The following is a 13,380-nucleotide window of genomic DNA, read 5'->3' as shown; positions in this document are numbered from 1 at the left end:
TTTCGCAATATGTAAATCGTACTTCTATTCTGATACATGACTTTTTGATATACCGGGTGTTCAAGAAATATTGATGTGGAATATTTATACGTTGTTTTCCGTTACGATATACAATTTTTACCTTGTGATTATATGTATGGATACTTGTACGTGTGTTCTATGTATGTAGTCCATATACAGGGTGGACATAAGTACTAATGCTAATTTCTAATTGCTCTTTTTACTAAATGAGCAATTTTCTTCCTATATACTGATACTCGCATAATGATTGACTCGTATAGTTTTATATAGGGTGTCTAATAAATACGTATATGTTCTTCCCAAGTTATTATAATGAATTTTATAATTGATCTTGCTCTATTAGCATCCCTTGAGTAAGTCTGATGAGAATTTATTGTTTATAAAAAATAAAATTGTGCGACTGAGACGTCACACCACCCCCCTTAAGTGCAAATTTCGGAGTGGAAATATTTCATGGAGAATTTTGCTCATCCAGTCTGGCACGCATGTCTCTAAATGTATAAACGATAGGTATCGGATGTGTGTCATTGACGGCTGGTGCGTTAGGTACAGTTTCTATGTTCGGTTGTTCTGGCGGGTTCTGTGGAATTACATTTGGTTGTGGCTGTGGCCTATTGGCCAAATATAGCAATAAATGTGTAAAGGAACTCCAGATGGCTCCGAGTAAATGCAAGCTACAGCCATATGCCGTATGCAAAGCATAACCGTGAATCAGTGTGTCAAATACAATCTTTATTATTCTTATTATTATAAAAATGCCGAATACGCCGGCAGTTGCCGCACCAAAAGTTGTAAAACCGTTCCATATTTTAGTTAGCGTGTTGTTATAAATTTTATTCAGCGCATTTTCGTCTAATAAATTTTGCAATGAAACGGTATCGGATTGTATTGTTTGACCTGTAAAGCCTCGAGCGATGGTATGCAGAACCGCGTTCTTTTCCGCGGGGAACATAATGTGGTCTCTTAATTCGTCAAGGTCTTGTTGGGAGTAAATGCCACTGGTGGCTAGTGATTTTGGCGCAAGGTATTTCCAAGAGAGTTTCGTTAATGGTTTGATTTCATGAGGAGAATTTATCATGGAAGGAGTAGGGTTGAATTGTAGCCAAGTTCCTTCGATATTGTATATTACTGGAAGTAAAGGATTACAATCTCTAAGTGTACTGTGTTTTATGACTATATGTGATTTTGGTGTCATGTATAACGAAGCGTTCCGAAACATAACGGGCAATTCAGTATGGCACGTATTTGTTTTCCGTAGTGTAACCTCTATGGGTATACATTTAACTATGTGAATTCCCTCCCCGGCTGTGACTGCCATGTAACCTGGAGCTTTCATCACCCGGTAGGCGAATTCATCTGGTAAAACAGCAGCAAGAGATAGGGTATTTTGTATAACCTGTTTCTCTAGTTCGCATTTTTGCATAATTATATCCTTGTATAAAGAGGTAATCTGGTTCCTCATATACTTCTCAACGTATACAAATTTTGAATTTGCGTACGTGAATAAGTCTAGGTTCGTCACAGAGGTTTTAGATCTTACTTTGAAAATGTTTCCCTTTTGTGTTTCAGAAATAAACAGTTTCGGATGTTCTGTGCCATACAGTGTATAACCGCATATCGTGTGCCTTCGTGTTAGTGTCAGTGCAAAAGTGATGTCTTGAGATTCTAGTGTGAATATTGTGGTATTTTGGTGATCTAATATGCCTTGAAATTTAATAGAGGTGCCTTCATATAAGACGTCGTATGCTTCAAACCCGCAAGCGGTATTGGGTATTCCTTCCCAAAAAGTGTAACCATCGTCCGAGTCTATGCAGGATTCGTCCGATAGTTCGCAAACAGTTCCGGATTTTAACATTACTTTTCCCGCGTTTAATTTTACTGGTACGTATGAGTCTTTTAGAGAAATTTTTACTGTCGCTTGGACTATCACGTCATCCCATGTGCCGTAATAGTCCGAGTATTGGATGCCTTTACAGGTTCCATCTACATTTACTTTACCCGCGAGCGTGACGCTTCTATAATACGTGCGATTCGATTTAAGTCCGTCAATAATTTCTGCGGTTCCTATCTTTAAGAGGCCCTCTTTATGCATCTGAATGCACCTAGCGCGAGATGTTTCCTGCAAGTAGCTAGCGTAACCGTTATGAACGGCTGAGATATGCGAGTGCATTCCGCAGTGAGATATGGTTCTTAAGATTTCTATTTTACATTGCGTTATATGTGTCTGCGCATAACTTGATAATTGCAACAGCTGTATATATGTATTTACGGTCGCAGGTGTTTCGACTTCGATGTCACATTCGCCTGATCGAAGCAAGGACACAGTGGTCACGTTCAAATAGGCTCCTCCACAATCGTACGCTATGATTGCCGATGTGCCAGAGAGCAATGTGGTAAGTATCAAAACGTGGAAACCCTTAAAAATAGAAATATGATATTTAAGTATAAAATACGAGAGTAATATGGGTTGTTTGTGTTGTTTTATGTTACAAAATGTGTCAAGTATGTGTGTATGTGTCGTTAGAACAAAATTTAATATTAATATGAAAATATTTTAAAATTACTGGATCCGGGGGTCCAGGCCGCGCTCACAAAATTTCTCTTCCTTGCGTTTTCCTTCAACCCGGATCTATAAAATATGTGCCCTTGCACAACTTCAGTTTATTCACGTGAACTACGCGTGGTTTTCCACGGAAGTCTATTCTCGCGTTGTTCATTGGTAATAATTCTAAAATTCTATATGGCCCAGTATATTGATCATCTAGCTTTCCCTTTGTGGGCTCCTTTAATAAATAAACTTTATCGTTAGCTTTAAAATTTTGAATATTGATTTTTCTATCATAATATGTTTTACTCTTTTCTTTTGATTGTATCAAGTTTTGTTTTGCTAGACCCTGTGAGTTTTTCAAAGTTTCAAAAAGGTTAGTGAGATAATCCTGATAAGGCTGTTCAGTGACGTCCTCGGGAACTACGGAGGAAGATGGAGTTCTGGGAAGATGTCCAAAAATTAGGGAATAAGGAGTATAGCTGGTTCCTTCGTGGACTGATGTATTGTAAGCAAACATGGCAGGCTTAATGTGCTCGTCCCACTCCTCATTCCGGTTAGTGTACATCTTCAAGTATTCTGTCAATACGTGATGTGAGCGTTCAATTGAACCATTTGATTGCGGGTAGTAAGCTGTCGTACGGCATTGCTTTATTTTAAAGTAGCTAGCTATTGTTTTCATCAGAGAAGTAAAAAAGGTCGGAGCTTGGTCCGTTAATAATGCTCTTGGTGCTCCATATATGCATATGAAATCTTTTATAAAGGCGTTAGCTATTGAGAAGGAGTCTGCTGTTTCCATAGGAATGGCAACTGAATATTTCGTTAAAAGGTCTTGTATAGTTAAAATATAAGAATTGTTTCGGCTCGTTACTGGCAATGGTCCTACTACGTCTATAGATACTTTATCAAATGCAGTTCCTGGGGTGTCAGTGATCATCATGGGTTGTTTCGTTTTTACTCTTGTTAATTTCTTGATTTGGCAATTCCTGCAATTCTTTATGTAATCTTGTATGTCTTTCTTCATTGTGGGCCAATAGTAGTTTTGTCTAATTCGATGGTAAGTTTTATTCACACCTTTGTGTCCTCCAATCTTCGTAGCATGTTTTTCATAGATGATGTTAGCTCTCTCTCCTAGGCCAGGACATCTTATTAAAGATTTGCAAACTGTTACTATTATTGGTAAGTCTGAAAGGAATCTTTTTAAATTTTTATATACAAAAATCCATGGAACTGTATCGTATAGGTCGTGTTGCGCTATACTGATGGTTTTTAGATTTAGTTCTGTTATGGCATCCCTCAACGATTTTATTCCGTCTATAATGTCATTGTGTTCTATTTGCACTCTTTCATTTTGTTTAATAGGGATGTTTATTAAATATTTCCCGCTATTTAAATTCGTTATTTTTACTCTTGTGAAAGTTAAGTCTTTGTACGTGGGAAGTTTATTTTCTGCTGAATAATCCTTTGCGCCCTTATCGTAGGGATGTCCTTGGAGTGTGGTAAAAACGACATGGTTATCCTTTCGGGAAAGCAGTGAATCTCGCGTTTCATTAATTTTAAAATCGTTCTCTTCACCTGAAGAGCGGGGTTGTGGAGATGCAGATTCATCACTCTCGCTCTCGTTTTCTGGATCTTCTTCCGACGTCTCTGAATTGCTTTGGTCGAACTCTTGCTCTCGTTCGTCTAGATCTTCGTTTAGATTTTCAGGGAAGAAGATTTGGGATGGGATTTTTGTGGTTACCGGTGGAGTTAATAAAGCATTGTCGTTTAAGTCTCTGATAATTGTTTGTTGTTGGTCAACAGGATTTAATGTGTGGTTAGTATCATTAGAAGAGAAAGTGATTGACGGTCTAGACTGTTGTGTAGCTGTCTGGTATGAGAAAAGGGATTCGTTTGAATTATCGTCTGGCTCTACTAGGGGGAGTATTGAAACGTCAGGAATAGGTGGATTTCTAGAAAGTGCATCTGCTACTACGTTAGTCTTTCCTGTTTTATATTGTATTTCATATTCGTACTCTGATAATTTTAGTCTCCATTTCCACAATCGGGAGCTGGGATCCTTGACCGAATGTAGCCAAACTAGTGGTTTATGATCTGTGAGGATTGTAAATTTCCTGCCGTATAAATAATGCCGGAAGTATGTCACACAGTAGACTACGGCTAGGCACTCTTTTTCTATGGTGGAATATCTTCCTTCCGTTTCATTCAAAGTCCTAGAAATATATGAAATAGGTAAGTCTTTCCCCATCTGTCCTTGGCTCAGCACGCCTCCTATAGCGTATCCACTGGCGTCGGTAGTTAATAAGAATGGCTCTCTAAAGTTCGGATATTGCAAAACAGGTTCTTTTAATAATTCATGCGTTAGTTCGTCGAATGCTGCTTCTTGCGACGGTGTCCATACAAAAGGCTTATCTTTCTTTAATAAATCCGTGAGAGGTTTTGCGATTTTTGAAAAGTCCCTAATGAATCGGCGGTAGTATCCCACAAGACCCAAGAATTGCTTAATGTTTTTATGATTTCTTGGTTTTGGAAAATGTTGGACTGCGATAATCTTATTTGGATCTGGTTTTACTCCATCTGATCCGATAATATGCCCTAAGTAAACTACTTCGTGCCTTAAAAATTGGCATTTGTCGGGCTGTAATTGCAGATTTGCTTCTCTTAGTCTTTGCATTAATTCTTTAATTTTTATATCGTGTTCTTCTAGAGATCTTGCATAAACAACTATGTCGTCCAGGTAAACGAATAGTTCGTTTCCTTGCAATCCGGTGAGGACGTTGTCCATCAACCGTTGGAATGTTGCGGGTGCATTTTTCAGACCGAAAGGCATCCGCTGGTACTCGTAATGTCCATACGGTGTGGAGAAAGCTGTCTTCTCTTTATCCTCTGGGGCCATAGGAATCTGGTGAAATCCCTGTGCGAGGTCAAAAATGGAGAAGTATTTTGCACTACCCAACTGGTCTAATATTTCTACTATATTAGGCAGTGGGTACGCATCTCCTATCGTTTTTTCATTCAGCTTTCGGAAGTCTATTACCATCCTCCATTTCTTTTGTCCATCGGCCGTTGATTTCTTGGGGACGATCCATAGAGGAGCGTTATACGGTGATGCTGAAGGCGTTATTATTTCATCCTTCAAAAGTTTTGTTACCTGCCTGTCTATCTCCTCCTTGTGAACAGGCGGGTACCTATACTGCTTCACATGTATCGGTAGATTGTCTGTAGTTGGAATGGTATGTTTAACCGCGGGGGTGAACTTGAGTCTTTCTCCCGGAAGATGGAAACAATCTCCGTATTCTTTAAGTATTGCATCAACGTGGTCTTTTTCTTCTTCGTTCAAATATTCAGTATTTATGATGGGTTTAAGTCGTTCCATACGACTGAGAGATACAGGAGATGCTAGAAGCATATCAGTTGTATCTTTAAGTCTAGAAAATGCTGGCTGCGCAGCTTGTTCAATGAAGGGACCTTCTTGGTCTCGTGAAACTGGAAGAGTATGAATCAAGGTTGATTTAGAAGATTTCCCGTCTTCGGATAGCTCTCCTTGGCTCCTGAATTTAGTAGGCGAAGATTTCCCATTTTTGGCGAGCTCTTCGTTGCTCATAGGATTCACAAAAATAGAAGAATTCAGCGAAGTTAGGTGCTCCTCGGAGTCACTGGGTATAAGATAGTCCTCAAGAGGCATGGGATAGACTTCTATGGTGTAGTTCTGCTCTGTTAAATTATAAGCTTTGATATGCCCCTTCCCTCGGGAATTTTTAACAAGAGCTTCACCCAGAAATAATCCCTTCGTTGGCTCGTTTCGAGGAATATAACCTTCCCTTCTTTCCGGGTTTGTTATATTGAACGCAATGTCCACTATAGTGCGCGAGGGCACCATGATCTTTTCTCTTTTGTAAAACGGTACTTGTATGCTATCAAAAGTAAGACATTTTCGTTGGTAATTGATGATAGCATTATTATCTTTCAAAAAACTGGCACCTATTATGCCGTCAGCGGGTATACCGAAATTGTCTCTGACGACATAAAATTTTGTTTCTTTCCCCATAATTTCGAATACCACTGAACCTAATGTCCTTATTGGCTTTTCGGAAATGCCTTTTAATCTTAGCGTGTCTTTTGAGTTTATGGGGGTATTCTTTAATATTTTTATTTTAACTAAATTTACGGAGGATCCCGAGTCTATCATAAAAAAGCAGTATCCTTTAAAGTTTTTGCAAGTGAGGGCGATCCTTGGTTGACACGTGTTGGGTCCTAGGTTCGCCATTCCGATACTGGCTTTTTCATCTAGGGGTTCCTCGTTCACTGGTCTGATGACCGACGCTGGGTCATCGTATTCCTTTAATGGAATTTTAGAAAAAGTAGAGCCTTGATTTTTATCGTTAATGCTCAAGTTTGGCTCGTTGATGGCTCCGCTTGTATCGTTATGGGATGCGCGGTCGCTTGGGCCGGTTCCTTGGTCGCGCTCACCGTCGGGCGGCCTTCCGCGTTTCCCGACGCCTGCATAGCATTTCGGTATGCCAGTTTCCGGCACTCTGCTACTTTATGTCCTGGAAGTTTGCAATAATTGCAACTGCCAGGGGAATTCGGTCCTGGTTGACCGGGTATTAAGGGGCGGATCCACGGTCGCGGAACGAAATTATTGTTAGGATTTTTTAATATTGACCTAGGTTGCTCTACTTCCGGAGGTTTCTGGTTACCTAAGTCCGAACGCGTTACGGGGAATTGTCGTGGCAAATTCTGCCGTTCGCGTTGCTTTTCAACTTCTAAATTCTTTGAAATTTTGACGGCCCATTCTATGGCCTCATCTAATGTAGCAATATTTCTATATTCCATGCGGGTGATAACGTTGGAAGGTAGGCCATTAATAAATGCTTCGAGGACTTCCTCCTCGACCTCGTTATGGAACCCGCGATGGTTCTTTCCTTGTCGCCTATTTCCATCTAATATTGCCGTTCTCAAATCTTTAATTTTCCCGGCATATTTTAAAATCGTTTCATTGGGTAATTTATACACATTGGCCAATTCTCCGCGATATTGTGCAACTGATTTATTTGGGGCAAAAATAGTTTTTAACTTATCTAAGAGATCTACGACGCGCACGTATACGCTTCCTTCGACCACCTGGTACGCGTCGCCTTCGATTTTGTTCATAATGAACTGCACTAATTGCGGTTCTTGCGCTGGGGATAGTAAGTCTCGTGCTCGTTCGCATGCTCGAGCGAATTGGAAAATAGAAATTCTATAACCGTTAAACGGGGGAATGTTTGCGACTACGTCTTTTATTTTCAGAGCTGGCATTGTCACGGGTGGTACGTCTTCGGGTACTAAATTGTCGGCGCATTCGTCGTATGCGGACGCGGCGCGGGAAGCTTCATTCACGCGCTGTTCGAGATTGCTCACTTGCTCTGGTAATCCGCGTAGTCGCGATAGTTCCGTTTGAATTTTTGATAGGACGTCGAATAGGGAATTCGCGTCTATATGTTCGGTTGGTTTCTCGCGATCACCTATGGTTTTTTGCTTTTTATCGGTATCTGAGTCAGCGCTTACTGAGCTGTGCGATCTCGTATTATGAGCCATGGTAAAATAAAATTTTTTTTTTTTTTTTTTTTTTTTTAAAGTTTACTTCTGCTCCAGTTTCAGGACTTATTTCTGCTCCTGTTTCGGTTGACTGGATGTATGTGTATATATTAATGGTCGTTGAACCGTCGTTGTTATTACGGGAATTCATTAACTCGGGGTTTAATGAAAACAGGCTATACTTTTCAAAGCACTCAATGCACATAAATCCGGGTCGCGCGACGGTCAGACGTACGCGACACCGTTGACAACTAATTCCGAGCGGCGTTCCGTTTACCGTGAGGGTGTGTCTAAATATCTTATGCCATTTTACTTGTTCAATCGGGGGTAAATTCTGATGGCAATTATAGCAGAGAGCGGCAGTAGTTATATGGTGAATATAACCGGTGCCCCTTTGACAAATAAACATTGGTTCTATTGCGGAGCCCTCTTGTGCATTAATTGGCGTTTCGTAATTTCTTGGTATTCTCGGAGTCATGCGTAATACCGGAATTATATTAGAGGTCAAAATAATGACTTGACTAGCCTGTAGATACAATGCGCAATAATACAAACTTTGGTACAATGAAAACTACGTAATGATTTAACAAAGTTATAAGAATGTAATAGTAATATAATAGGGAAAATATGTATATTTGCATATAGTAAGATATAAATGGAACGATAATATTTTGTGAATTTTCTGAGATTTTTCTTATAAATGCTCGTAATAAAATTATAAATAATAAAACTCAAGTTAATATTGAATATAGTAAATGATATATATATATTTTATAATAAAATGTTCTTAACTTCTAGAGAATACACATATATATCTATTTTGCAATTATTCCACGTCCTCACCGTGGATTTCGATATTTATTACTACGGTGTCGTCGTCTTCGTAATATACTGCTTCGGCTAAATCAGGGTCTTCCTGATACTCATTAAATTTAGTAAGGCACTCGTAGCATTCCTCCCCGAATCGAAGCTCTGTTAACAGCTTTTGACAATTTTGACAAAAATGTTGAGTGGAGACACCGTCGATGGTCAAAGTATGCTTATAAATCCTGCGCCAATTTAGTTTTTCGGCTTGGCTAAACTTTTTATTTAGACATGGTTCGCAAAACGTTATGTCGCTGTTCTTTCTATTGCAAAGTGCCGTTTTCTGACAAACGTACAGCCGTATCGGCGGGGGAGGAGGAGGTGCTACTTCGTAGTTCGGCGTAAGGGGTCTCGAAAATTTATGCGGGCACATGAGGGTCCTGAATAACTTTTAATAGTACTCAAGCAATATAACGAAATAATGGAATGTATAAACTAGAGCAAGCGATTAAGATATATATATATATATATATATATATATATTGCAATGAAAGATAATATGCTGGAAAGTAAAATATGATTATAAGGTAGGGTAATAAAACACACAATAATAGTACGATATAGAAATAATAACGATATGCATATTTCTTTATTTGCTGCTAGCGCTAACGCTCTCAATCTGAGTCTTTATGTATTCGCGACGCGGGTCGTTTTCCGGAATATCTGTATTTAGTAAAGGAGACTTTTCGACCGTAATCGGAATTAGTTTATACACAAAGCTTTCTTTCTCATTTGACTGCTCTTGAGCCGAAACGCTAGAATCATCTATATTATCGGATCCGACGGAACGATTTGCTAACTCTTGAAAATGTATTCGCATTAAGCGTCGGAGCTGGAATTTTCGTCCTGCGCGGCGCGTTTTTGGCATGTCTTATTCTTCTTTCCAATATCCGTCCCTTGCTTCGTTCCAAATGTGCGGAATCCTGCCTCACCAGAAGGAACGAACAGGGCGAGAGCGTGCGGCGTTTCCTCACCACTCTCAACGTCTATTGGCTGTGTAGGATTGCGGAGCAACAACGAGCGGCCTATCCGCTCGAAGTCGCTGCTCTCGATTCCTTTCACAAGGAGTATGCACAAGTTTTCTGCAACAATTTGGCCAACTATAGAAACATGAAATTTGAATAAAATTCGATTCTAGTTTCGTGCAGCGATTCTCCGGGGGCACTTATTTTGCCCACATAACAATATCCGTGTTCTCGCTCCAATCTCAATGTGCGGAATCCTGCCTCACCAGAGAGACGGAACAAGAAAGAGCGTGCGGAATCCTGCCTCACCACTCTCACGTTTATTGCATGCGTACAAGAAAACTCGAAGCAGCGACGAGCGGCCTATCCGCTCGGAGCCGTCGCCTCAAATTCGCGGCACCTCAAAGAACCAGCTTTCACTTTGACTAAAATCAATGTATCTCCTCTGCGTGGCGTGCCTCCATGATTTAGAAAATATTTAGACACTGATGTTTGCGTGACGTTTGCAGTTCTCAACGTGCGGAATCCTGCCTCACCGGAGAGAACTACCCTCGCTACAGTGACGAGCGGCATATACACCAGCTACCAGGACACTGTCACCAAAATCAGGTATTGTTTAATAATTCTGTCGCAGCGAGGAGCGAAGTATATTCGCTCTAACTCACAACGTCAGGATGTCACTATGCAGTTTTAGTTTTGCAATTTTGCACACGCAGTTGAGATATCTGCTAAGTTTTAACAGCGTAATGAAAATAAAATCAAATACGGATACAGAGTATGGATTAAATGGATTAAGCAAAAATCTAAATAACACGGCGTGTAATAGTCAAATAAAATTATAGCGGCACTATAACTCGCGGAAGAATCATTAAAATCTGAAAGATATCAACCGAGACTCAAATTGAACGTTATATCGCGCACAATTCACTTCTGAAAGAAAATGGTTAGACACAATCAATTTACAGGTAGGCTTATGCTATCCCACCGCTGCCACCAAAAATATGTCACGTCCCAGTATTCGAAGTTTACAAAAAAAAACTATTCTCTATTTTAAGAACATGAACATATAATACTAATTGTAGTAATAAATCTGAGTAGTATTTATTAATTATTTTTAGTATAATTTTCCTTTATAAATGAGATATTTTATTTTCTTTTTCGGTCACCCTGCAGTTCACCGGGTCTACCGGGGACCATAAGACTAATAACCCGTCAACGATTGTGTAAAATTAATAAGTAATATTTCCTCTTACCCTTTATGATTATATGTGTTAATGATTGATATGATGGATTCTCCCTGTAGCTGGTCCTCCAAATTGATTACTGATAAGCGCTCTTAATTATTGTAATGACGGCTAATTCAGGATGAATTGGTAACCAGATGTTGAAATAATTGGTAGAATTATGTAGAATAAAAGCACTTTATTTTATATTTAAGTTGAGTTAAGCAGTTAATATTACTAGCGTCTGCTAACGCTAGAGAAACTAAGTACAAGAATAGGAGTCTTATGACTGTGAATTCGGAGCTTGTCGATGCGTACACCGGACTACTATGTTAAAGAGCTAGTGGTGTTAGCTGTTCGAAGTTTGAAATAGTAATGCTGGATGTTCGGCTCTCACTGAGCTCCTCCGGTCTTCGGGTGTTGGTGGGAGAGATGCTGCAGTGGGATCGCCCTTGGTAGATGGTGGGATATTCTTCCTATGCTTCGCCTAAGACTTCCTGATGTTGGTGGGAGACCCATGGGCGGGAGCAATGGCAAGTGGAAGAGCCGCTGGTAGGGATCTCTGTGCGAGAAGGACAGCTATATCGTTCCCTCGCAACATTCCAACTTGTTTGTCCGGCTTAATCTTATCGAGCGGGCGGATAAGAATATCGATCGACGGCCGGTCCGCATACCTTGTACAGTATAAGGCTCTTATAAAATATTGCATTGAATAAAATATTATTTCTTATATGCTTAATTCCTTATTACTACCTATAATGCGATTACAAAATGCTACGTTATATAGAATACATGTATGCGTTGCATAGCGTATTAGTACGGGTATAATTTCGTATAAAGTTATAAAGATGTAATAATAATGTGTAAAAGGTATAAAATTCTTAATATTAATGTGTGGATATATAAATGCTTGTGTACTTAATAATTAAAGCGTGTCACGGAATGCGCCGTTCTTAGTTAATAATATTACATTTGCATTGCTCCTTGCCTTAAGCTTCCAGCATGCATTTCTTTATCGGGCGGGCGGATAAGATTATCGATTGACGGCGGACTTGCATTTCCGCGCGCAGTCTAAAACTCTTATAATGCTTAGGAATAAAATATTCCCTACTGAATATTCTATTAATACTGAATTATTCTAATAATATATATAATCTTACGCTACTTAAACTAGAGTGTGAGTATAAAATCTTGGGGATATTGAAGTTTTCGCAATATGTAAATCGTACTTCTATTCTGATACATGACTTTTTGATATACCGGGTGTTCAAGAAATATTGATATGGAATATTTATACGTTGTTTTCCGTTACGATATACAATTTTTACCTTGTGATTATATGTATGGATACTTGTACGTGTGTTCTATGTATGTAGTCCATATACAGGGTGGACATAAGTACTAATGCTAATTTCTAATTGCTCTTTTTACTAAATGAGCAATTTTCTTCCTATATACTGATACTCGCATAATGATTGACTCGTATAGTTTTATATAGGGTGTCTAATAAATACGTATATGTTCTTCCCAAGTTATTATAATGAATTTTATAATTGATCTTGCTCTATTAGCATCCCTTGAGTAAGTCTGATGAGAATTTATTGTTTATAAAAAATAAAATTGTGCGACTGAGACGTCACAGTCTAAAATTCTTGTGCAACATTAAGGAAATTGAGAAGAACCGCTTCACGGCATACATTGTTAAAATCACTATGTACGCAAGTTTTGTTCGTTCGGAACGTCTTAGTTACGTGTCAGTAAGTGAGTTTAGTCGAAAATTCTTGTACAACGTTAACGAAATTGAGGATATACGTTTATCTGCGCACAAAGCTGAGATCGCTATGTACGCAAGTTTTGGTCGTTCGGAACGTCTTAGTTATGTGTCAGTAAGTGAGATTTGTTTAAAATTCTTGTGCAACATCAAGGAAATTGATAAGAACCACTTCACGGCATACACTTTTAAAATAGCTATGTACGCAAGTTTTGTTCGTTCGGAATGTCTTAGTTACGTGTCAGTAAGTGAGTTCAGTCGGAAATTCTTGTACAACGTTAAGGAAATTGAGGATATACGTTTTTCTGCGCACAAAGCTGAGATCGCAATGTACACAAGTTTTGGTCGTTCGGAACGTCTTAGTTACGTGTCAGTAAGTGAGTTTAGTCGAAAATTCTTGTACAACGTTAA

At 39.2% G+C, this 13,380-nt stretch overlaps 1 protein-coding gene across 1 annotated transcript; it reads right to left on the bottom strand.

Annotated features, from left to right (window-relative positions):
- Positions 1 to 472: 472 nt before the first annotated feature.
- On the bottom strand, positions 473 to 2,191 carry LOC138938370 (uncharacterized). Its single transcript, XM_070305285.1, has one exon. It carries the CDS (start codon positions 2,189 to 2,191, stop codon positions 473 to 475), a length of 1,719 nt encoding a protein of 572 aa, XP_070161386.1.
- Between the last annotated feature and the right edge of the window lie 11,189 nt (positions 2,192 to 13,380).

The sequence above is a fragment of the Polyergus mexicanus genome, unplaced genomic scaffold (genome assembly GCF_030449975.1).
Source record: "Polyergus mexicanus isolate NDT 795.1 unplaced genomic scaffold, iyPolMexi1.0 SCAF_12, whole genome shotgun sequence".
Lineage (NCBI taxonomy): Eukaryota > Metazoa > Arthropoda > Insecta > Hymenoptera > Formicidae > Polyergus > Polyergus mexicanus.
Note: the sequence above shows the minus strand (reverse complement) of the source record. Positions and strands in the feature narration are given on the sequence as shown.